At 42.3% G+C, this 25,617-nt stretch overlaps 1 protein-coding gene across 2 annotated transcripts; it reads left to right on the forward strand.

Annotated features, from left to right (window-relative positions):
* Nucleotides 1-1,171: 1,171 nt before the first annotated feature.
* LOC126327349 (uncharacterized) lies at nucleotides 1,172-25,617 on the forward strand. Of its 2 annotated transcripts, XM_049995880.1 has the most exons (3): nucleotides 1,172-1,432; nucleotides 20,863-20,937; nucleotides 21,107-25,613. In XM_049995880.1, exon 3 carries the CDS (start codon nucleotides 21,128-21,130, stop codon nucleotides 24,734-24,736), a length of 3,609 nt encoding a protein of 1,202 aa, XP_049851837.1. In that variant the 5' UTR covers nucleotides 1,172-1,432; nucleotides 20,863-20,937; nucleotides 21,107-21,127; the 3' UTR covers nucleotides 24,737-25,613. The 2 variants fall into 2 exon arrangements, with proteins under 2 accessions (XP_049851837.1, XP_049851838.1); XM_049995881.1 differs by lacking the exon at nucleotides 20,863-20,937 and having other exon boundaries at nucleotides 1,280-1,432; nucleotides 21,107-25,617.

Consider the following 25,617-nt stretch of genomic DNA (forward strand, 5'->3'; position numbering starts at 1 on the left):
GTGGGGACACGTGAAGGAGCGCGTGTATTCTACTCCGCCGACGAGTGTGGAGGAATTGGTAGCGCGTCTTCATGCTGCTCTTGTTACTGTGGACGCAGTCTTTCTGCAAAGGGTCCAGTGCTGTAGGTTCCGGTGGGTTGCGCAATGTCTGGAGGTGCAGGGAGGTCGCTTTCAGCATGTATTATTCTGAAGGTCATGCGACCATTAATATAGACATTATTACTGTCACTGGTTGCTAATCTGCGAGATCTGAGCGCTCATATCACATGTTGTATGAGTGACAAGTAAATGTCGTGTTATTGTACTGTGCTATCATCTTTAGCATCTCGAAATTGATATTGCTTTCGCAGTTATTTTGTCCTATGACAGATCATTTGTTTTAACTGTCTATTTCTTATTGGTCTAACAACATATTTGTTATGTTCAGAGTTACATAATGTTGTAAATTTAGGATACATGTGACTCAAGTATATTACGGTATGAAATATCAGAATGAAATCATAAAATTAAAAAAAAAAATTGCTCTAGCCTGGGATCGAATCTCGATCTCAGGCATGCTAACCTGGGATCGAATCTCGATCACAGGCACGCTAACCCAAAACTCTATCCACTGCATCGACTATACAGCATGGCTAATATATATAGACAGTATTAGTTACCATACATGTGATTACAGTGTTGCCAGATTGCCAACTTTTTAATGTCCTTTTTTCTACCGGACGAAATTTTGCGAGAGACATTTTTTATCGCTGGCATGTGAGGAGTCCAGTTACAAAGCCCGAGAGCGCGAACTTCGCTTCACCCTGTATATCTTTTGGCCTCTCTACGTGCAACATAAAACCATTATGTATTCGTTAAAATGTGAATCATGTGCTTCATTTCTTGTATCTCTGTAGCTATACTCCTTGTACGACGTATCCCACCAATTTCTGTAGTCTTTAACGTTCTCCAGAAACCCTGTCATTAAAGTTTCGTCCACCTAGCACTCTGACACGTATAGTAGAAGCGCATTTAACCCCCACTCTACCTCCCCCATTCCCACCCGCTCATTACAAAGAGACGGCCTTTTGTCGGGCAACTGGCATTTTTTGAGCGCTGCTGCGTTGGTGGTGAACTGTGGTGGCAGGAGGAGGCCGGGCTATCGGCTGTCGGGTTGTCCAACCCGACCGTCATCTCGATAAGGAAAACTGGTCGATCGGTTGGCCAAGGCGCCTAGATACGTCCAAATTGTCGGTCAGTCGGTCCGTGTGTAGGAGCCTTTACGGTTACCGAAACTGCCATAGTTCGTTAGACGGCCACAAGGCGGCGCGGCTTCTGTTCCTTTGTAGACTGGAGGCAGAGCACATTTACTCCTTCCCCGGTAAGCGTCGTCGCCCGAAGGACCGTCTCGATTTTGGCGTGCCCGCCTTATAAGCTGCTCCGTCTTTAGGAGGTGAGAATCTTAGATATTTTATGATACACCTCGTTCACTTGACAAAGACACACACATCGTTATATTAATCCTTGTTTATTATAGTCTGTACTGAAAAAACGTTAACTGTATACACTGAAGTGCTTCTGTACTGATTTTATATTTTGAGTTTCTCCAGATGCTTCTCTCTACGTAAAACTAACTCAGGACTAAGTTATCGCCTCAGGAAGATGACAGAAAATAAGGAGCTATGTTTCTATTTCGTCTGTATTTAACCAAAATACGCGATGTATAAATTTGAATGCATATGTAAATAGTGGTTGGCAGGTAAATGATACATACTGTTGTTTATAAGGAGCATGAGAAATAATTTTTCCATGTTTTCATTCACCATTGACATTTCTGAATTTATAGCGTATGTAGCCTTCAGTCTTCTATACGTAATAAGCAGGAAAATAACATAGGTTCACGACGCTCAGATAGCATGCACTTCAGTAGTGATCTTTCTACCTCCTTACGGTCCAGTACTATAAATACGGATCTTAATTAGGGTTCATCGTATGATAGAATGGAACTCAACTGTGGCATTTTTCATTTGAGTACGAAAAGAGCGGTGCGAAAGGTCATTAAGTGAAATAGTTCACGGACTTTCATTAATGCAGGACGTTGATAGTTGTGAAGTAGTGTTAATAGGCGCGAATCACAGTTACTAATTTCGACGCCATTACCTTTATACAACTGCCACGAGATGCAAAATAACGTACAAAATGGTTCCCTTTATTGAATGTTGCGTGTAGATTGGGGCACGACTGTACGAACCAGAATTCGTAGTGTTGTTTCTCCCCAGGAGCAATCACTGAGTCACGTCTTCACTAAGCTGGTTTGATGTAGTCCTTTTTTTCCCTGCTAGTTTAGGGTTGCCCACGTTATAACGGTTACCTTACCATCTGCACCCCTATCAACCAACTGCCTGCATCCACAGTTAGCAATCGAGACGGGGCAGTGATAAAACATTCGACATGTATGCGGGAGTGTTGCGGTTTACATCTGGCCATCCTAAAATTCTAAATGACTTTCGGCGAATATCTTCCTTCGAAAGAGCGCGGCTTAAAATCTTTCTCCGGCCGCTTTCCGATCTTGTGCTGTGCGTCTCACTTTGTTCTTGTTACTTCAACTATGTTTCCGACTAAAGGGTTAGCAGCGACTCACGTAATGCCTGTCAAACTATTCTCTCCATTTCAATATGTCCATTACACGCTTCTTTCTGCTGATATTTTTTGCAGACAGTTTCGTTACACACTCGATTAATCCATATGATGGACAGTCAGCTTACCAGCAATACAGTTTCAAAACTTAGTTTGGCTCTATTTGTCTCGCTTAATGACCAGGTTTCTCACTCACGAAGAACGGTGCTCCAGATTGGCTCCTCATGTATGCCTTGATAACTTATTTCTTCACCACCGGCATTCGGTGAAGCAAAACGTGGACCAACACACTTTGCCACTAGTATTACTAGTTTATTTATGCTATGAGTCTTGGGTTAGTCGCACATTAGCGTGCAGCGTAACTGACAGACGTCAGGTGTATGAGGAAAAAACAGCGGAGAAATGACATTCTTTTACTGGTCCTAAAGATGGTTTTTGGATGTCAGCAAATACATTATTTTTTAAATCCAGTTTACATTGCACAATTCTCGCTACTATACCTTTCCCTTAGTAGTTATATTACCGACGAAGAAAAATTCAACTTCTTGGTATCTTAACAAAATCTATCATTTAGCAATCAAGCGTGCCCAACCTGTTGCGCACATCGTTATTTGACTCCTTGTGCGAAAATTAAGGCCATCGGCTACCCATTTTCCCATTTCACTTACCATTAAGTTTCTCTTAAGATGCTGGCAGCAAAGTGTATTACTCAGTTCGTAACAAAAAGCTGCAACGTGAAGGTAATAACTTCCTTCCTTACCCCACTGTACAGAAATGAGTGGTGACAACGAACAACTGAACAGTATCTCCAGAGCTGATTACTAGTCTGCTTCCTATAAAGAGAATAGAATACTAAACTGACTGTTAAGATTCAGAGTTCCAAGATTGGTCAGATGCTTCTCTCCAAGCTAATATATCGTGTGTAAGCCCCTTCATCTCTACGTAACCACTTTAAACTCTTGGAGCCTCAGTATATATCCTAACAACCGGCCACTTCTCTATTCTCTCCATAGCTTATTTATTGGATCTAATTTTCAATATTTTAAATTTTTCTCTAACCTGTTTATAGCCCTTGACCAAATGGTTTACGAACAGAAAACCTTTTATTCCGCTCCATGTTATCGAACCCCAATGATCTAAAAGTGACATGTTTCTTTCCTCGTTTTCACTAAACCAGCTTTGATGTACTAGTCCCAACGCTAAAGCTACTCGAGTGTCTAGTGTACCGCCTCTTCTCTGCCATACTTCGAAAAAGTAGGCTTGCGTTTTTGGCGTTTGGGATGACAGCCTGATTATGTGATAAAATTCGCTTCATCGCTCTTAACTGGAAACGTATTAATCTCGTTTAAAATCTTTTGGAACTTCCCTAGTTTCATAAATTTTACACTGTGCGGTGAATTTTTTTCTTTTCACTTGCGCGGGTTAAAATTCTTTCTTCTCCCTTAGGCACCTACCGGCAAAAGCTTTGCTGTGATTTTGTCAAGAAATAAACATCTGTTCGTTCAGAGATCGAGAAAAGCGTTTTGGAATTCGGATTGTGATGGATTCTCGTCTTCTTGCAGTGTCTCGTTTTTCACTTGACCTCGCAACACTATACATTTCTCTCCAGTGAGTGGATGGAACAAAGTTGGCTTACGGCACATACGACAGAAAATAAAAATTCCATACACCTTATGAACTAAAGTAAGTTGCTGCATCTTGGAAAGCGTTCAAAATTTAGGTACAGAAGTCTCTCCTGCTACAGGTGCCACAACATGATTAAAGCCACAAACCATTAAAATTAACGTGAAGAGGCAAGGTGGAAAGGTAAGGTTGACCCGAATGATGAGATTTATTGAATTAAATGCTCAAGTTGACTGTAAAATTTTAGTGAACTAACAGGGGCGTTAATACAGAAGAACAAATATTAAATTATTTTAATTAACACTTGAAGATTGGTTACTTAGGGTCACCGTGTGTAACATCGTAACAAGTTAAACAGGGAATTCATTAGCAGGGCGATGATATTAGTTCAGTTAAGTAAAAGCCATTCAGTTACGGCAAAAATAAGGAACCACTATAAAATAAGAGCGTCCCCACTGGTAGAGAACTGGAAAGGCACTCCATAACCATAGCCGCAGTTCCTGTAATAATAAACTTTATCTTCGTTTTGTTAATATTATCCCACAGATAAGAAGGAAAGTTTTGATAAAAATTGTTTCATTATTTTGCTCGTACATAACACCTGAAAGGAAGTGTACGGAATGTACATGTAACAGGCGTTATACAGAATTGAATCACGCTTCGCACACTGTATGTTACATTTGTGGGGCTGCTGCTTTAAAAGTTATTTAATGAAACGCCTTAAGAAATGTTAAAGGATGCCAATGAATGAATGTGCAGGTATACTAGATCAGCGTTCTAGGTTTTCGTCGTGGTCAAGTTATGTATAGCCCGTGAATAATTTATCTTCGTAAACGTAGTGGATTTAAAAAGTTAATCTCATTTAAACGTAATATTTATTATACTTGCATAACTTTTTGAATTGTCAAATGAGCGCAGTGTGAAACTGGAGTGTTAGTGTTAATTGAGACATTAGATATTAGGAAGCAACTAGAGAAACATGGTTGTTTCAGTGATGCATTTTGATATGTTTCCTCAGCTTTAATTCTAAAGTTAGTGGCAGGAGTCCATGTTTGCTAAGAAATGGTTAGGATTTTTGAAGTAAATTCAACCAGCAGATATGAACATCCGAATTTAGAGTTACCACTGATGGCCTAGATTAAACAAGTTATTCAAAGTTTCTCATTTTGGAAGTACAGTGACACAATAAGAAAACAGCGTATAGTTTGTCGTGAAGCCAGTGCGCTACATTTCGCATAATCTCGCAAGCTCTGTCGTAATAAACACACTGTGGTCAACATTCACATTCATCGTTCTTAATTTCTAAATTTTAAAAATCCTTGCCGTTTCCTTCGCGTAGAATTTACACTGACGCTACGACCATAAAGCTGGGCACACAGTAATAAAATGATACCAAAATAGTTCTATACTCCCTACACAATGAAACAATATACACATTTTTATACATGGGTAATTACGCAAGGGTGTATAGTGATATCGATTAAAAGATAATTTACAGTGCATTCTCTTACTGAAGAAGCCAATATAAAAATTACACTGCTTCAGTACTCAATATCTTTGAAAAGGTTATTACGTTAATTTCATTAAGCTTCTTATAAAATTTGAAAGTTACTATTGCTATACGTTAACACCGCGAAGTTGCTGTTAGCTGCAATGTAATTTAGTGTAATACAAGTAATGTCAGATTTACTGAGTGGCTTGATGCGGCCAACCGAGTGTCAGTTTCGCCACATCACAGAAACAACTGAACCAGTGCGTGTTCGAGAACATTTTTCTCCCACAAGCGACTTATCACTTGGCGTTACTGCTTTCCACCTTCACCCTCGAACGCTTTCAGCCGACTTTGCTTTTTTCTACTAATTCTGATACGCATCATACAGAAATCCTGCTCTCACGTGCCTGTCTCAACATGGCCCTGCACAGAAGCCTTACAGGTATGACGCCTCTGGGTCTCCACCCCAGGCAAATTATGTGACATTAAAAGAACTTATAAAATTCCTAAAGTTCGTAAGGGATCCAAAGGGAATGTATTAGTGAGGAACTAAAGTTACCTTCTCTAGATGGTGAGGGTCCCCCTCCCCCGCCGCATATAATTGTTTCGTTTACCTTTTCCCAGTATTTATGAAAAATGGCTCATCTTCCGAAGGCATCTGTCTTGAAAAAACTATTTTTAGTGCAATTTTATCTTAGATCTGATTTACATGTTTTAAACAAAGTAGTCAGTTTTTGAGATGTTCTATCTGAGCGATTAAAAATCCATTAGCATATGGTTTTTGGAGTATGACAGTTAAAAATTAATTTAGGATGTATTTGTAGTACATTTACTCCACGTTCACAACATAAATCCAATATTAGCTTTTTATACGAAGGCACGCTGAAAAATAGCGCCTTTGATTTTTTATGCGAAACCTTTGAAAGATTTTTATGTAAAACGTTATTAACAATCTGCATCTTTAGTCTTCCTGTACACATTATTTCTCAGCATAGTCACCCTGACCACGAAATCATTTCTCCCAGTTCTCGAAGGTATTCTTCTAGTTTTCCGAACAGATGAAAATCGGATGGGGATAGGTCGGGAATGTATAGAGGATGGACGATGACAGTGAACCCAAGGGGTCGAGTTGCTGCAGATGTCTCAAGCACTCGTGTGTGGTCAGGGTTTACCATTCTGAAGACCAGAGGACTCCATGTATGGACGAAATGGCAGAATTCGAAACTCCATTACAGCACATTGTTTATCATGCAATTACTTTCGTCATACACCACCATGTTACACGCTCCATTTCGGAGTCCTCTAGTCTTAGGAGATTGCAAGTACGTGAATATGAAGACTGAATATGTACAATGTTAGTAACATTTGTTTTATTTAAAAATGTTTGTTTTCGCAAAAAATTCGGATGTTCGCCCTGGTAATTTACAGCAAAATATCGCCCAAATCCTGTGTCAAATCACTGAGTCACGTTAGTGGCGCTATGCCATCGACAGCTTCTGCACGTTTTTGTACGACGTCAGCCTTCACACATACAAGCATTTTTTCCGCAGCCTTCAGTGCAGCCGCATGAAATTAAGCAGTAGTGTATCTGGAGTTAGTAGTCGTTTCACATGGATTAGAAAAGGGGATGAGTTTGAGTTAAAGAACGTGCTTACAACATTCCATGGCGCTTCTGAATTTTTTTCTTTCAGCATCCAAGTCTTACTTTTCAGCATGTTGTTGTTGTTGTTTTCAGTCCTGAGACTGGTTTGATGCAGCTCTCCATGCTACTCTATCCTGTGCAAGCTGCTTCATCTCCCAGTACCTACTGCAACCTACATCCTTCTGAATCTGCTTAGTGTACTCATCTCTCGGTCTCCCTCTACGATTTTTACCCTCCACGCTGCCCTCCAACGCTAAATTTGTGATCCCTTGATGCCTCAAAACATGTCCTACCAACCGATCCCTTCTTCTAGTCAAGTTGTGCCACAAACTTCTCTTCTCCCCAATCCTATTCAATACCTCCTCATTAGTTACGTGATCTATCCACCTTATCTTCAGTATTCTTCTGTAGCACCACATTTCGAAAGCTTCTATTCTCTTCTTGTCCAAACTAGTTATCGTCCATGTTTCACTTCCATACGTGGCTACACTCCAAACAAATACTTCCAGAAACGACTTCCTGACACTTAAATCAATACTCGATGTTAACAAATTTTCTTTTTCAGAAACTCTTTCCTTGCCATTGCCAGTCTGTATTTTATATCCTCTCTACTTCGACCATCATCAGTTATTTTACTTCCTAAATAGCAAAACTCCTTTACTACTTGAAGTGTCTCATTTCCTAATCTATTTCCCTCAGCATCACCCGATTTAATTTGACTGCATTCCATTATGCTCGTTTTGCTTTTGTTGATGTTCATCTTATATCCTCCTTTCAAGACACTGTCCATTCCGTTCAACTGCTCTTCCAAGTCCTTTTCCGTGTCTGACAGAATTACAATGTCATCGGCGAACCTCAAAGTTTTTACTTCGTCTCCATGAATTTTAATACCTACTCCAAATTTTTTTGTTTCCTTTACTGCTTGCTCAATATACAGATTGAATAACATCGGGGAGAGGCTACAACCCTGTCTCACTCCTTTCCCAACCACTGCTTCCCTTTTATGCCCCTCGACTTTTATGACTGCCATCTGGTTTCTGTACAAATTGTACATAGCCTTTCGCTCCCTGTATTTTGCCCCTGCCACCTTTAGAATTTGAAAAAGCGTGTTCCAGTCAACATTATCAAAAGCTTTCTCTAAGTCTACAAATGCTAGAAACGTAGGTTTGCCTTTTCTTAATCTTTCTTCTAAGATAAGTCGTAAGGTCAGTATTGCCTCACGTGTTCCAACATTTCGACGGAATCCAAACTGATCCTCCCCGAGTTCCGCATCTACCAGTTTTTCCATTCGTCTGTAAAGAATTCGCGTTAGTATTTTGCAGCTGTGACTTATTAAACTGATAGTTCGGTAATTTTCACATCTGTCAGCACCTGCTTTCTTTGGGATTGGAATTATTATATTCTTCTTGAAGTCTGAGGGTATTTCGCCGGTCTCATACATCTTGCTCACCAGCTGGTAGAGTTATGTCATGACTGGCTCTCCCAAGGCCGTCAGTAGTTCTAATGGAATGTTGTCTACTCCGGGGGCCTTGTTTCGCCTCAGGTCTTTCAGTGCTCTGTCAAACTCTTCACGCAGTATCGTATCTCCCATTTCGTCTTCATCTACATCCTCTTCCATTTCCATAATATTGTCCTCAAGTACATCACCCTTGTATAAACCTTCTATATACTCCTTCCACCTTTCTGCCTTCCCTTCTTTGCTTAGAACTGGATTACCATCTGAGCTCTTGATATTCATACACGTGGTTCTCTTCTCTCGAACGGTCTCTTTAATTTTCCTGTAGGCAGTATGTATCTTACCCCTAGTGAGATAAGCTTCTACATCCTTACATATGTCCTCTAGCCATCCCTGTTTAGCCATTTTGCACTTCCTGTCGATCTCATTTTTGAGACTGTATTCGTTTTTGCCTGCTTCATTTACTGCATTTCCATATTTTCTCCTTTCATCAATTAAATTAAATATTTCTTCTGTTACCCAAGGATTTCTAGCAGGCCTCGTCTTTTTACCTACTTTATCCTCTGCTGCCTTCACTACTTCATCCCTCAGAGCTACCCATTCTTCTTCTACTGTATTTCTTTCCCCTATTCCTGTCAATTGTCCCCTTATGCTCTCCCTGAAACTCTGCACAACCTCTGGTTCTCTCAGTTTATCCAGGCCCCATCTCCTTAATTTCCCACATTTTTGCAGTTTCTTCAGCTTTAATCTACAGGTCATAACCAATAGATTGTGGTCCGAGTCCACATCTGTCCCTGGAAATATCTTACAACTTAAAACCTGGTTCCTAAATCTCTGTCTTACCATTATATAATCTATTTGATACCTTTTAGTATCTCCAGGGTTCTTCCACGTATACAACCTTCTTTCATGATTCTTAAACCAAGTGTTAGCTATGATTAAGTTGTGCTCTGTGCAAAATTCTACTAGGCGGCTTCCTCTTTCATTTCTTAGCCCCAATCCATATTCACCTACTATGATTACTATGTTTCCTTCTCTCCCTTTTCCTACACTCGAATTCCAGTCACCCATTACTATTAAATTTTCGTCTCCCTTCACTATCTGAACAATTTCTTTTATTTCATCGTACATTTCTTCAATTTCTTCATCTGCAGAGCTAGTTGGCATATAAACTTGCACTACTGTAGTAAGTGTGGGCTTCGTATCTGTCTTAGCAACCATAATTCGTTCACTATGCTGTTTGTAGTAGCTTAACCGCATTCCTATTTTCCTATTCATTATTAAACCTACTCCTGCATTACCCCTATTTGATTTTGTGTTTATAACCCTGTAGTCACCTGATCAGAAGTCTTGTTCCTCCTGCCACCGAACTTCACTAATCCCCACTATATCTAACTTTAACCTATCCATTTCCCTTTTTAAATTTTCTAACCTACCTGCCCGATTAAGGGATCTGACATACCACGCTCCGATCCGTAGAACGCCAGTTTTCTTCCTCCTGATAACGACATCCTCCTGAGTAGTCCCCGCCCGGAGATCCGAATGGGGGACTATTTTACCTCCGGAATATTTTACTCAAGACGATGCCATCATCATTTAATCATACAGTAAAGCAGCATGTCCTCGGGAAAAATTACGGCTGTAGTTTCCCCTTGCTTTCAGCCGTTCGCAGTACCAGCACAGCAAGGCCGTTTTGGTTAATGTTGCAAGGCCAGATCAGTCAATCATCCAGACTGTTGCCCCTGCAAATACTGAAAAGGCTGCTGCCCGTCTTCAGGAACCACACGTTTGTCTGGCCTCTCAACAGATACCCCTCCGTTGTGGTTGCACCTACGGTACGGCCATCTGTATCGCTGAGGCACGCAAGCCTCCCCACCAACGGCAAGGTCTATGGTTCATGGGGGGGTTTCAGCGTGTATGAAAGTCATTTTTCTTTAAATGAGTGGATTAGACGAAGACAACCTTAAAATTCTATATCTACTTGTGCAGCTTGAAGGTTAATTATTTTCTTTACATTACGTTGCTTAATATGTTCGCAATAGCTACCAGTACTAGCTGACGGGGTCGCTCCTGAAACACGTCACGGCTTCACGTATTATATTAAGGCACAGAATTACTCGCATCATACTGTTGGATACCGAGTCGTGTGGGATTCAGGGAAATAAGCGAGCTGACATGTCAACACAAAGGAACCCATCAGTACTCAGATCATGAATTACGTTCAGTAATCGTAGACAGGAGTAGATTCGTTTCGTTAATCACAGGTGAGAACATTGGTCCTGGCAGATCGGAAAGACATATTTCTACTAGATTACTTAACCGCCGGAATACATTTGAGTTCCACGGCTGTCCCGCTTTATTAGAGATAGCAATGAGCAGTTGGTGCTATGAACAGAAAGCGGGCTGAAACTGGAAGTGAAGTTAAAGTCTACGTATGTATCGCAAGGGGACGCTATATGCACATGGTGGCAGCGTATCAAGTGAGTTGGTTAGAGACTCCGAACGTGAAGTAATCTGAGATAAAGGCAAAAATAGGATCAAATATGGTAATCAGACGCTTTTATAGATGGTTTCCTTCAGGTGCTATAGTGTCAGGACGCTTTAGAAACTTGAATACTTAGTAAATTCCCGATTACGATATTGTAATAACATTAATTCGTCTCCCACGGAATAAGACAGTTGCAGTATTAAAGCCGCTGCCAGGAACAGGGAATTATGCGAAATTTTAACATTTTCTTCACAAATTACTGCGAGGGGTTAAAAAATTGATTCATGAGGGCAACATCGTAAATTTTCTCTAGTAACTAGCGCAGCTGCTGACGAACAGTTAAGCAGTGGCCCGGGGGGGAGGGGGGGGGGGAGGGGACACAACAACAAGCGGATATTTTATTAGTGATTACAGGATTTAAATGAACGTGAAAAGTAGAATAATAATCTTACTTAGCAAAAATTCAAGTAAATGTATTGCAGATTATCGGAGTAGGAAGCATTTAACATTGATTTCTGGAGAGGAAAATGTGAAGAACCAGTGGATAAAACTCCATAGCACGCTAGTAAAAGCTGCAGATCATTAGACGCTGTGAAGTTACCCAATGGTTTTCTGCTGAGTAGTTGCTCTTTAACGAGCAATCCATATGAGCAACCAATTGCGAATTTCCCTGTTGTTGTTTTCCTGGTGTTGCTCATACTTCAGGTAGTTGGGTTGTGGACGGCTCTGTTTTGAAAAGAATAGCCCGGTGTAGTAGTGGGCAGAGCTGTGCATGTATGGTTTCGTGCCCGACTGCTAATCCGCTACAAATGATAACCTGAGGCTGTGGTCCTACCGTAGAACTGTATGTGTATTGGCCGGAATTGCGAAGTAATAATATAAATATAAAACTTCGTGGCGGACTAAAACTGTGTGCTGGACAGAGACTCGAACTCTGTACCATTACCTTTAGCCGACAGTTCTTTTCATTTTCTTCGTCGTCCGTTGTATTTGTTCATAGCGGACATCACAAGACATCCATTGAAGTTCGTTGTTGATTCTTTCACTCAGTTCTTTTATCAGAGAGGCTAGCCAGGTCGCTGACCGAACAAACTGAGCTACCGTGCCGGCATCCGACTGAGCTACCAAAGCACGAAGCGCAACCCGTCCTCACAGCATCAATTCTGCCAGTACCTCGTCTCCTACCTGCCAAACTTCACTTAACTCTTCTGCTATACTTTATTTATTACATCTCTAAACAGATATAGTAAATAAAGAAAAATGAATAATTAATAAACAAAATTCTAATGCCTCTAATTGATGCAGACTACAGAGAGTTACCTGAAAAATATGTTCAAGAGTGTAGAACTCAAATAAAGAGTGATTCGCCGATAAATAACAGAAATACCGTTACTAAATGCAATAAAGTAGCGTCCATAGTGTGTACTTCAAGATAAAACGAAAATGTGCCCGTGGTCGCTGCCTTGAGCCCACAAACAGAAAAAAATCCGTTTCCAGTTGACTCCAGTGGTATTCCTCCACTGCATGCCTTTCCATTGGTTGAAGGCCCTCCCCATCAAAAATACGTCGTTCGTAAGTTACACAGACACGCCTTCCTTCCCACTGGCCTCATCAAAAATATCTTTCTTTTCTACAGACGTGGTTTGACGCAACTCCCCGCACTAAACTGATGTATAACAACAATATTTAAATAACGGTTATAAAAATTTGGTCATGCTCAAACCATGCGCAATATAGATAAATGTTTGTTCATAAATAAATAAGCCAGTGTACTCAAGTTAGATGACAACAGGTTATCGATAAATAGCTTTTAAACAATTACTTGAGCCTGCTTGAGAGAGGCATCTTTTGGACCTGTTCTCAAAAGCGGTATCAGGTGATAGACATGACAAACCGCCTCTTAAATCACCATGATTTTATACTGGCAATTGTAAGTAATAGTGAAATAAATACCTGCTAATATATCAACATATTCATAAAATAAATACACAAATATGGCAAGATACAAGGTATTCATGCTGCATTCATTTGCTGTTTTATTGAAGAGAATAGGGAAGAGAATTGTGGCGGAGAACAAAATGTTGCATTTTCGAAACGTCAGCACCCAAACAACATGAAGGGAATTCTATAAACTAGTAATTACATGGCGACCTGGAATTTAAAAACCGCTCATCAGAGATGCAAATGCCTGTAACAAGTAAACTTTGTGCCGAAGCCATAAAACGTGGCCTATGGAAAATGGATGAAAGTCATCTGACCGGATAAATCTTATTTCACAGAGTTTCTAACATCTGGAGTAGTTCACATCCCAAGAGTTAAACATGGCAGAGATTTGGTGACAATTTGGACATCCATATTGCGGTATTCCAGAGGCCCCATTGTTATTCTGGAATGTCTCATTAAAGCCAGTTATTGACTTTTTATAGTCTACTTTACAGATGAGTAGGTGATCACTGTCCACCTCTACCATTGTTATTTGAAATAGCAACTGTTTTGCAGGATGAGTGGATTAATATTTTTAAAACCGTAGAGAACCTATGTTCATACATACCAAGATGACTGGAAGCTGTATGAAACAGCAAAAGGTATTCTACATCGTATTGGGCACGGTAATGTATCGATTTCGGTGTTTCTGTGTTTCTGTGTTTCTGCCAACATCCTGTACTTACTGTTCGTAAATCACTTCATTGCTGGTCTCCTTACTTACGAATTGAAAGAAATTGGAGGACGTGAGATTCTGTGGTGGTGGTGGTGGTGGTGGTGTTGGTGTCTAGGACCCACACCAATCTGACCGGTCTTACACAGTTACTTTTGTGTTCAGTCAGTCCGTGACTGATCAAAATAACTTGCTTTTGATTGATTCCTGGTCTGCCTATGAAAATCTGTCATACTTCTTTACACAAAACTAACCTTCCTGAAAAGTATGGGACATCGCAGTTCACACCACCTGGAACCACTGAAAAAATTCTGCATCTAGGTGTTTGCTTCTTCCGTGTCTATGAAACATTGTCGCATAACCTGCAGCTACGTCTTAAAGGATGGACGATTTCACCGTCAGCTCCACGACGGTTTCTTATTCGGTTGCATGCCATCGAATTCAATAAGTTCTCAGCATGACGTTACACCAGTATGAGTCTACTCTGAAGCGCCAAAGAAACTGGTATAGGCATGCGTACTAAAACGCAGACATATGTGAAGAGGCTCACGGGCGATGGGACACAGCATCTCCGGGATGACAATGAAGTGGGTACTTTCCTGTACGACCCTTTCACGAGTGTACTGTGAATATCAAGAATCCGGTAAGACGTCAAAACTCAGACATCGCTGCGGCCGCAAAAAATCCTGCGTGAATGACGATTCTTTAGAGTCGTTCAACGTGACAGAAGTGCCACCTTCCTGCAGACTACTGCAGATTTCAATGTTGGGCCATCAACAAGTGTCGGAGTACGAATCATTTAATGAAACATCGACATGGGCATTCGGAGCCGAAGGCTCACTCGTGTAGCCTTGATGACGGCGCGACACAAAGCTTCACGCCTCAGAGGGGCTGTCAACAACGAAGTTGGACTGTTGACGAGAATCATGTTGCTTGATCAGACGAGGGTCGTTTCATGTTGTATCGAGCGGAGGGATGGTTACGGGCATGGGGACCTCCTCATGTAGCCATGGACGCTGCATGTCAGCAGAGGACTGTTAAGCTGGTGGAGGCTGTGGAATAGGGTAAGGCGTGAGACCCCTCATACGTTCGTACGACTGACACGTACGTTAGCGTTCTGCATCCATTCATGTCCATGGTGCATTCGGACGGACTTCGGTGATTCCAGCAGGACCATGCGACACCCCACACGTCCAGAATTGCTACAGAGGGGTTCCACAAGAACACACCTCCAATTTTAATAACTTCGGGTGGCTACCAAACTACCCAGACTTCGTTATTGAGTATATCTGGGATGCCTTGCAACGTGCTGTTAAGAAGAGATCTCCATGCCGTCGTACTCTTACGGATTCATGGTGTCAGCTGCGTCTAGCACTGCTTCAGGCAGTAGTCGATCCCATGACACGTCTTGTTGCCCCACTTCTGGGTGCTTGCGAGGGCCGAAGACGATATTAGGCAGATGTAAGAGTTTCTTTGGCTCTTACGTGTAAATTTGAAAAGATGTCCAGTTAGCTTGGTTATAAAATAAAAAACCGTGAGCAGAATTCAAACCCGGAACTGGTTTACAGCCCAGCACGCTCCGTTCTGAAGGATGCTGTCAGAGTTCTTCTAAAACATGGAGGTAGATCCTATTACACAGACGCACAATAACCAGTTCACAAAAGCGGGCGGCTCTTCGAATTTTCACAGGATTACACATTGCATTGCCTCCACGAAAAGACAAATTCAAAATCTTTAACAAAACTGGTAAACAATTTAACCCAACAAATAAGGGTAAGTCAAAACAACAGCGCTTGTGTCTAGTGCCAATAGGCTCTTGAATATATCAAGATGATGATCGGGAATACGTAATGTAGCTCGGCTGAAACTTGCTAGACACTGCTGATGACGGAATCCTAATCGAATATAGTGAAACAAAGGGTTTAGGAGAAGCTACAATACTTGCATGACAAAAACCTTAAAACCAGAAGCTCTCAATGAGCAAGTTGAGCCCACTAAAACCTGGTATCACTGTTCACCCCGGTAAATGACAGTTCTAAACCTAGGGCAAATAACTTCTAATCTGACTTGTGATAACAGGAGCAAATTAATGGTCGGATGCAGTTTAACACCAAATAGTAAGTAATCAACTCTTTCTAAGTCTGTTGGCTCCAATAGCAGACACCAAGTAAGAAACCAATGGCTGACTGATAGGGAGTCAAGAAGGGGCTAACAGCTCTAAGCCAGAGTGTATTACAACATAAAGTTGGCACCCCGGCACCAGCGCCCACCACCAGGAAGTTTTATGAAACGTGGACATAAAGTTCAGTTCTTTTTCCTTGAACAGGGCCTTCTTCAGGTGATAACTCGTAATCTTCCTTCCCTCGCGCACCATTAACTCTAAGATTCCTTCGCCCGATGAACAGCCACCCATTTCGCTTCCAGTCTGAACGCTTGCAGAGGCATAGCGCCGGCGTCGTGTCCTGCTTCACGTGCTACTCTGGAGGCACCCATTCAGCTTGTCCATTCAGAATAGGTTCAGCGCCTCTATAGCCAGATGGAACTTGTTCTATTGACCGCCAGACAGAGACTCGCCTCCACGAGCTTTGTGTTCCTATACAATGAGTTAACTTACGTCATGGGACACCACTTAATGTCACGTCACACGTAATTTTACTCTGCGTAGTGTAGCAAACTCGACGTGGCATCGACCCAACATGTCGTTGGGAGTCCTCTCCAGGAATGAGCCATGATGCTCTCCATAATTGAGGACGTGTTGCCGTTGCAGGATTTTGTGAACGAATTTAACAGTGATTTATGAAGCAGAAATAGCTTCACATTTATAATATTAATAAAGCCGAATTACAGCGATTTCAAGCATACACAATAATTACTTACCCATACTTCATGCCGAAATGTTATGTAAACACAACAAAAATTTTCAAAACGCGTTCTGCCTACCACCAACGATGAAAAGTTGAAACCCACGCTAGAGAGCGAGATGGACTTCCTGGATTACCGGTTATGTAGCTGGATGCGAAAGCTGTTTGCTTGCTCACACTTGAGTGAGGACCACATTACTCACCTCCATAATTAATATGTATTGGTCTCCTCCCACTTTGGCTGTGCTTGCCAAGTTTATGGCTCAGCGTCGCATTCAACTAAGAAATTGTACAATCCATTCCATCATCATGGAGTAATGTTCACCAGTGGTGTCTTCCGGACTACCCTAATACCCAGTCTGCTTGCCAAAGTGGGGATGTAACCTCTTCAGTTCCAGCAATTGCTCACTTACACAAAGTCCATCGGACAACTTTCCGGTCATCCAACTTCCCTAATACTTTCTTCAAACGAGGTTGATCCATCGCCTGACCTATCAAAGGATGTGACTACCAGTTATAGTGCTACTCAGGGTCTTCGCCCAGGACCTCTCCCGACATTTGGGTTCCCTTGGTGTCTCGTTCATCCCTCCTTGGGTAGTACCCAAACCTTGAGTTAGAACGGATCTATTGCAAGATCGTAAAGTTTTCGTCGTCCTCGTATGTTTCTACGTCTTTTCCTGTCATTCAGGAGGGTAAGGGTGCTACCGACATTTACATTGATGTCTCCAAATAACGGATAGGACCATATATTATTTCATATCTCCCGTCGGTCAGCAACATCATTTGCTGCCTGGAAAGTGTAGTACGTTCACAGCGGACCTGGCATCGTTTATCAAGGCCTACGTTTTATTAAAGAGATAACCCTTGACTTGGTTATAATTTGTAGTGATACAGTGAGAAGTCACTAGGTTATTGATCAGCTCTACTCCTGTCGTTCTGTGGCCGGCCGGAGTGGCCAAGCGGTTCTAGGCGCTACAGTCTGGAACCGCGTGACCGCTACGGTGGCAGGTTCGAGTCCTGCCTCGGGCATGGATGTGTGTGATGTCCTTAGGTTAGGTAGGTTTAAGTAGTTCTAAGTTCTAGGGGACTGATGACCTCGGAAGTTAAGTCCCATACTGCTCAGAGCCATTTTTTTGTCGCTCTGTGTTATCAGTTACTTAAGATCTTAGGCGTAGTGCCTTTCTCTGGGTCCCAAGTAACGTGGGTATGCATAAAACATGGAAAAGGATATGAAAATTATTACGATGAAATATCGCAACAGATAACTCGGAATAGTGCAGGAGAACTCGCACCCAACGTGGCCCTGCAATGCACAAGAAAATAACTGACCTAACCAATATATGTAACATCTCGCTAATAATGTTAATCACTAAAGCCACATAAACAGAGACGTGGGACATAACCAAAATAAATAGTATTTTCCCACAGATTTAAAAATATAAAAAACTCTTGATTCCCTTCATTTAAAATTTCATATACTCTCACAGGAGGCCCACTACGTACTATAACACATACACACCAATAACGAATAACGAATGACAGGTTATATACAGATACCACAACACAAACAAAAAACATACCATAAAACACCGACAATTGGCATCGCTGTACAATGTCAATATACAGTAAACACACACAACCAATGCGCAGTGAACGTGAAGCGTTCAGTTAAATGTGGTCGAAGACACCGAAAATCATCTTGGTGTATGAAGGCCAACTAAATACTGTACTCCCGTACGACAGTTAGGCAATATTACCAAGACATAAATAGAGCCAAATAGTGATTTAGCTCTTTGCGCTTCGAAAAGCTGTTTCTTACCTAAAAATAAGAAAAAAGTCTGTGGCTAATAAACTAATTATTATGTACAGGAAGCAAACACGCCTTACAGGCCGCTGAATCTGCTTAGAAAAACGATAAGCCAAAAGCGTGTTACACAAAGCAGAGACTTCCATTTAGTTGCTTAGGCTGTACACGTATCCTAGAAATTATTTAATGTCGCAAGCAGTATTCAAGCATCATAATTAATTTAGAGCACTCCGTTTCAGCTGTATTAATTATTTATTCATAGAGCGACCGGTTTCGGGATTTTAAAGTCTTATCTTCAATGTCCGATTTCTCATACAGATTTGTAGGGAAATTCTTTTCATCAATTTCTCCATAATAAATGTTTTATTGAAATGGTCTTGATCGCAAAAATTAGTAACGAAGCTGACGGTGACAATTTCTAAGGAATTATCAGATACTTCGAGCTGGTTACGGAGTAACTTACAAGAGTAAATCACAAAATATAAATTGAATATTTTAATCATTGGAATAAACGTTCAGCTCATCGTGGAAGTTATTACTTACTAGACAATGTAATGCTGACTTAATAGTGCTCGTCAAATGCTGTAAGTAGGTCCATTGTTCATAATTATCGCATATGATCTTCTGAAAATCATAACGTTAAAAAAGGTATTTCTACATCATTCATCATTTGTAGCTCATGTATTATTCAACCTTCAGAGTGTATCTTGAAATGTGGTTCCTCGCTTAGTTTTCTCTATGAAACACTGCCGCTGTCGGTTACGTAAGAGGCTTTATTGGTGTTAGTTCTATCTTGCGGTGTCATTGACCTAAAACGCAGCCTTCCAGTTTCCACCGTACCCTCGTTCTCAAGCCACACACGGTATATCAAACTTGTCACGTTAGCCATACCTGTCAGTTTATAGGTTATGAACCTACTAGTGTAAATTAAAGATTGGAATCAAAATTAGAGATGAAAGGATATCAACGTTAAGATTGGCTAATGACATTTCTATCCCCAGCGAAAACGAAGAACTACAGGATATGATGAATGGATCGAACAGTATACTGAGTGGATTGAGAGTAAATCGCAGAGACACGAAAGTAATGAGGAGTAGCAGAAACAAGAACGGCGAGAAACTTAAGAGGATTGATGGTCACGAAGTAGCTGAAGTTAAGAATTTCTGTTACCTGGGTAGCTGAATAACTCAAGACGGACGAAGAAGAGAACATCAAAAGCAGACTAGCACCAGAAAAAAGGCATTGCTGTTGAACAGAAGTTTAATGGTATGAAATAAAGGCGGTTAATTTGAGGAAGAAATTTCTGAGAACTTAAGTTTGCTGCACAGCCTTGTATGGTATCGAAACCCGGATTGTGTGAAAACCGGAACAGAAGAGAACTGAAACGTTTGAGACGTTGTGCTACAGACGAGTGTTGAAAAGTAGATGGACTGGTAAGGTAAGAAATGAAGTTCTGCGCAGAATCGGAAATGGAAGGAGTACGAGCAAATCACTGACAAGAGGGTCACTATGAGAGGACGTCTGTTAAGACACCAGGGAATAAGTTCCACGGTACTAGAGGGAGATCAAGAGTGTAAAAACTGTAGACGATGACAGAGATTATAGTTCATCAAGAAAGTAATTGAGGGGGTGGACTGCAAGGGCTAATCTGAGAAGAAGAGGCTGGCGCAGGAGATAGATTCTTGGCGGGCAGCATCAAACCGGTCAGAAGACTGATGACTCCAAAACGGTAAATTTTAAATCCGCGCTCGTATTTGTGACATACTGCAGCTCTGAATATGGGACAGCATTTCGACGGTAAGTCTCTACTATTTCTGTTGCTAATTATTGACTCAAAGTTAACTAAATTATCACCTAAACAGACATTGTACAAAATATTTATTAAATATTCTGATACGGCTGGGCAGTTCAGGATGGAGCGATGTGACAATCGTCTCCTCCTGCAGTTATATAAAGTATTTGTAGTGTCCGGCATTGACAATGACAGCGCTTTTCATGGATCATACCCACCCCCCCCCCCCTTTCCATACACCCTCACGCTACAGAATCTCAAGAAGCTGGATACTGTTCACCGTAAAAGTATAGGGTAACAAATTTAATGCTGGACCGGCGTCCTAGACTATGAGTGGTCAACCGTGTCCAGCTCTTGTACTCAATTCGTCAATCATTGCTAAGATAGCCAAGGTACGTAATGACTGTAACCAACCTGAAGCTTTTTAAGTTTCAGGTAAACGGGAAATACCTTTACAGCCGCCCCCGTCAGCCATTGCGCCGAGTTTGGTCTTCAAGTACTCAGGTAGAGCATGAACGAGGTTTCTTCTTACAAGCGTCCCTTAATCTTTGTAAACATTTCTCTATTTTCTGACAACATATTCATCAGCTTCGTTCACTAGTTTTAAATACTTTTTACTTTAATGTAGACATTTCTTACAGGTCATAATTTTCATCTCAATATATATTTGCAGGTATTGTATCGACAGCAGGAAATGGGAGCAGAGGACGGTGCCTGGGCAACAACCCAGCAGTCGGAAACCACGGATGGATTACCAGCGATAAAGACAGGCATCTGTAACGACAGCATATCAGCAGCACCCACATCAGAGTCACACCTTCCTCAGCAAGTATCGGCTATACGCGAATCTCCAGCGCCTGTCGAAAGCTATGGAGGCAGTCAATGTGATCCAGACATCTCTCCAGTGCAGCAGAAAGAATGTGATCCACTTGCTGTGGAGGCACTAACGCAGACTTTTCAAATACATGACTCTGAAGACCAGGGCACGTCAGGAACCCAAGACATGCTTGTGTCGGATCACCAGAAATCCTCACAGCCTGCAGAAAGCAATTGTAGTGAACCTTTGGAGTCAGCTGTCTATTTGACACAGCAGGAGGAGCGTGTTGCAGAAGACCCTGAGGCTCATGCGCAAGATTTTTACGCCTCTTCAGGCCAGAGCACGGCCGTAACGAAAGCATTGCTAGTATCACCAGTTCATGAATCCCAATTGACTCCGGGAAACAGTCAAAATAATCCGTCGGCTCCGGCTCTCTCTCCAACCCATCGAGGAGAGTGGGTTTCCGGAAATGTCGAGGCAGTTACACATTTCCTTCAGGACTATGCCTCCAAAGACCAAGGCATCTTAAGAATCCCAGACATGGACTTACCGGATGGCTACAAATCCCTACATCGTTCGAAAAGCTATCCAAACAGTTCTTCGCTTGCAGATATGTCCCGAACCATGCAGAGGGCACACATCTACGTCTCCGAAAATTGGGACTCATCCGTAACCGAAAATACCTTAGTATCACATGTTCAAGATTACCAGTCATCTGTAGGAAGCAATCCAAATAATCCGTCACAACGAGAAGTCCCCTCTAGGCAGCAGGAGGCATGTTGTCCTAATGCTTTGGAAATTGTAGCACAATCGCTTCAAATCTGTGCCTTCGAATATCAAACGACCACAGAAACTCAAGACTTCATGGCATCATCTCAATACGAATCCCAACTGTCGGCGAAAAGCAATCTGTCGCTTCCGCATATGTCCAAAACGCCGTGGGGAGAGTATGTTCCAAGCATTTTAGAGATGCCTGCACAAACTATTCCATCCAATGCCTGGAAAGACGAAGGGACACTAGCAACTGAAGAATTAGTAGTTTCGGCTCAACTCGAATCCTCAATACCTGTGGAAAGCAACCACAAAATTTCCTTGGAACCAGGCGTTTCTTCAACACACCAGGATGATAGTGTTCCAGACGCTCGCAAGGCACCTGCATCTGACGGTCAAAGCAGATCAGAAACTAAATCCTTGATGATATCGAGTTTTCATGACTTTTCTTTACCTGCAGAAATCACTCCAAATAATGTCGCAGAACCGGAGGTCTGTCCAATGCAGCCGAGTGACTCTGAAACAGATCCATTCGACTGTCTTGCACAAGCTCTTTTAATGTATTCTGTCGATCAGGACACGTCATTCACGCAAGATATGCCGGTATCGGCTAACAACGAGTCCCTGGAGACAGTGGAAAGTGGTGCAAATAATCCCTTGGCACAGGAGGTCTCAACCACACAGCGAAGTTTGTCTGAGCCAGGAATCTACGAGCCTCTGGGACAAGCTCTGTACACAGGTGCCTCCAAAGAACAGTGCACGTCAGCAACTCAAGATTTGGTGCTATCGGTTGTCCAAGAATCCATATTACCTCTAGAAAGCGATGCAGGTAGTCCCTTGATTCAGGATGTCTCTGCAGTCCCACAAGATGAGAATGTTCCAGGCGCTTTCGAGACTCTTGCAGAAGGTCTTCTGATCAACGCTTCTGAAGAACAGTGCATGTCAGGAACCCAGGATTGGCTGGCACCAGTCGTCCAAGATTGTTCAGTGGCTGTGGAAACCAATTTCCATAACCTCTCGGTTCAGGAAGTGTCTCCTGCCCAGCAGGAAGTGTGTGTTCCAGGAGCTTTTGAGGCTCTTGCACTACGTATTCAGATGCACGCCTTCAAGGATCAAGGCATTTCAGGAATTCCAGTACTACAGATGAATGACAGGAAGAGAAGTGTACATGAATCGACTGCAGGTAACTGTCTGAGCGATACTGCAGTGTTTACTTCTCTCGTTGGTGTCACGAAACACGAAGAAAATGAGCATACACATAGGAATGAAGCGCCTACTCCAGAAGACATGTCTGGAGCTAGAAACCAAGTAGCAACGGTAAGAAGCAACAGTATGAGTGGCAGTGGCAAAAGCAGCAGCAACAACAGTGCCATTGGAAGTCCTAATATCTGTTCTTCGCGCCTTAGCTTTTTCGATTCAGACGACGAGACGGACAGGGCGGAATCTTTTGCAAGCTTGATGAGCCTGGTAGACTTCTACAGCGATTATTTTGAAGATCTCGAGGAGAATCAAAGTGAAGAGTATGTCTTAAGCATGATCACGACCTATGTGGATGTGGCCACCGACTTGATCGGCAACCTTCGCCTTGTTGCAGCACGTATCTTCACCTCTCCGCAAGGTGCAGGGAATATACTTTACGACATAAGCTGGACGGTTCTGTATCTGGCCGTCGATGAGGAGGTTGACCTTTATGACGTCGGCTCTTGCTACAAATTAAGACTTCTAGCTGTGAAAGCTTACATAAGAACGACGTGCGAGAATACTGCTGAAGGAGCCATTGCAGAAACGATCCGCCAAGAGTTCCTAGCTAAGGAACACGGTGTTCCAGGTGAACCCATTAGTTGTACCAGGCTGACTGCATGTATACTGCAGGAAACAGTCCGTGCTAGGGGAGGGATTCCATTCAGCAGTGGAGAATACGGGGATGGCGTGATCACAGCACCAGACAGAACTTACGATGGGACTTACAGTAAAAATGTCAGAGAGGGTGAGCACGTCTACTCGGAGATCCATCAATGCCGATATGTCGACGACAGTACATGCCATCGAGAAGCTGTGCTGAAGGTTTACTCTATAGCAGAGGAGCGTGTGTGCAGAATCAGAGCCATTAACGGGAAGATGCTCAGCTGCTTCAAAACAGTGCTAAACGTCCTGGGCCTGGGGCTGGAGGCGAACAGGATGGCTCAGCGAGCGGTTAAGGAGGCGTTGAGGCACCAGCTGCCAGATACAAACCACGTGGTGGTAGCCGCGATGCAGCTGGCCATGGCTGCTACCAACCACGCGGAGACGGCTCTGAGCGAAATGGAGCAGGCGGTGGAACTGCACAGGATCGTCGTGAGAGCACTGAGGCAGGCGGAGAGGTCTCTGTACAACCTGCGGCTGGAGGCCTGCTGCGGCAGGAATGACCTCAGTGATATCATTGCCTACGTGGATGTCGTCGAGGAGGCGGTGGAGAGCGCTTGCGATATCTACCTGGACAAAGCGAGCAGGGACGTCCCAGTCGACGCGTCATGGGCAGTCTTGAGCAGAGATACCAACGAGTTCCTCTCCACATCGACGATGGTCCATCAGAGAAGTGACGACGCTCCGAGGGATGTTTTCCAAGCTCTGTTTTGGGCCACCCGTAGTGCAATCACGGCCATTGACGTAACTCTGCAAGGGCTTCGGAAACTATCCTTTTCGATGTTGTTCAATGTCACACAACTGGGGAGATAGTCTTGACTCGTTGTTCGTCGAAACTGTTCAACGAAGTCGCAAAAATGGAAAAGTCCTGAGACAACACCTACTAGATTTTAAGATAACTATTTATATCCAGGTAGCGAACCATCATTTTAACTTTTGCGTGACTAGTTTTTACAGCCTTCTGTATTATCATCACGCTAGCGTGTATATCCCCTAAAAGTTTTGATTAACTCGAAAATTCTAGCGTTAGGATTGCAAAAGTATATTCCTTTCAGATTTGACAATCTGTAAATGGTAGCTCCCGCCTTCCCTCTTCATTTTTCTTGTGAACTTTTGACAGCATAATTTTTGCTCTCAGATGATACGCCAAAGTATTGTGCCACATAAAGGTTTACTGTCGTTTCAAGTGTTAATAGCATTTTACTGTTGAACACTACTTGTTGACAAAATTTGAATGTTCTTACAATGTTTCAAATTGCTTTAATGTAAAACGGCCATAGACGAACAGCTACTGGAACGCGTTAGCAACGCATCCATTCTTGACAGGCCATTTCATTTTCTCCCGCGTTGAGGGATGCTTTTAATCTCTTCCATCTCCGCCCGACATATTTGCTGTGTAAGGAAATCACACAGCTTACGTATACTGGGTTTGGTACATGCACAATCTGTTAATAAGAATTATTCCTAGCACCAAAAAACTGACACTGTTTGTGTCGTCACGAAATTTTGTGAAGTTCGTAATGAGTTTTCAGTAACTTCATACGCATATGTGTTACCGTGTTTTCATACATTGTCCTTGGAAGAATGTAATCTCTACCAAACTAATTAAAAATATTCTAAATGTTTCCATGTTTACCCATTGCAAATCCATCTTTTTAATTTACAGAAAAATAAAGCGATAATTACAGAACCAA

The sequence above is a fragment of the Schistocerca gregaria genome, chromosome 2 (genome assembly GCF_023897955.1).
Source record: "Schistocerca gregaria isolate iqSchGreg1 chromosome 2, iqSchGreg1.2, whole genome shotgun sequence".
Taxonomy (NCBI): Eukaryota; Metazoa; Arthropoda; class Insecta; order Orthoptera; family Acrididae; genus Schistocerca; species Schistocerca gregaria.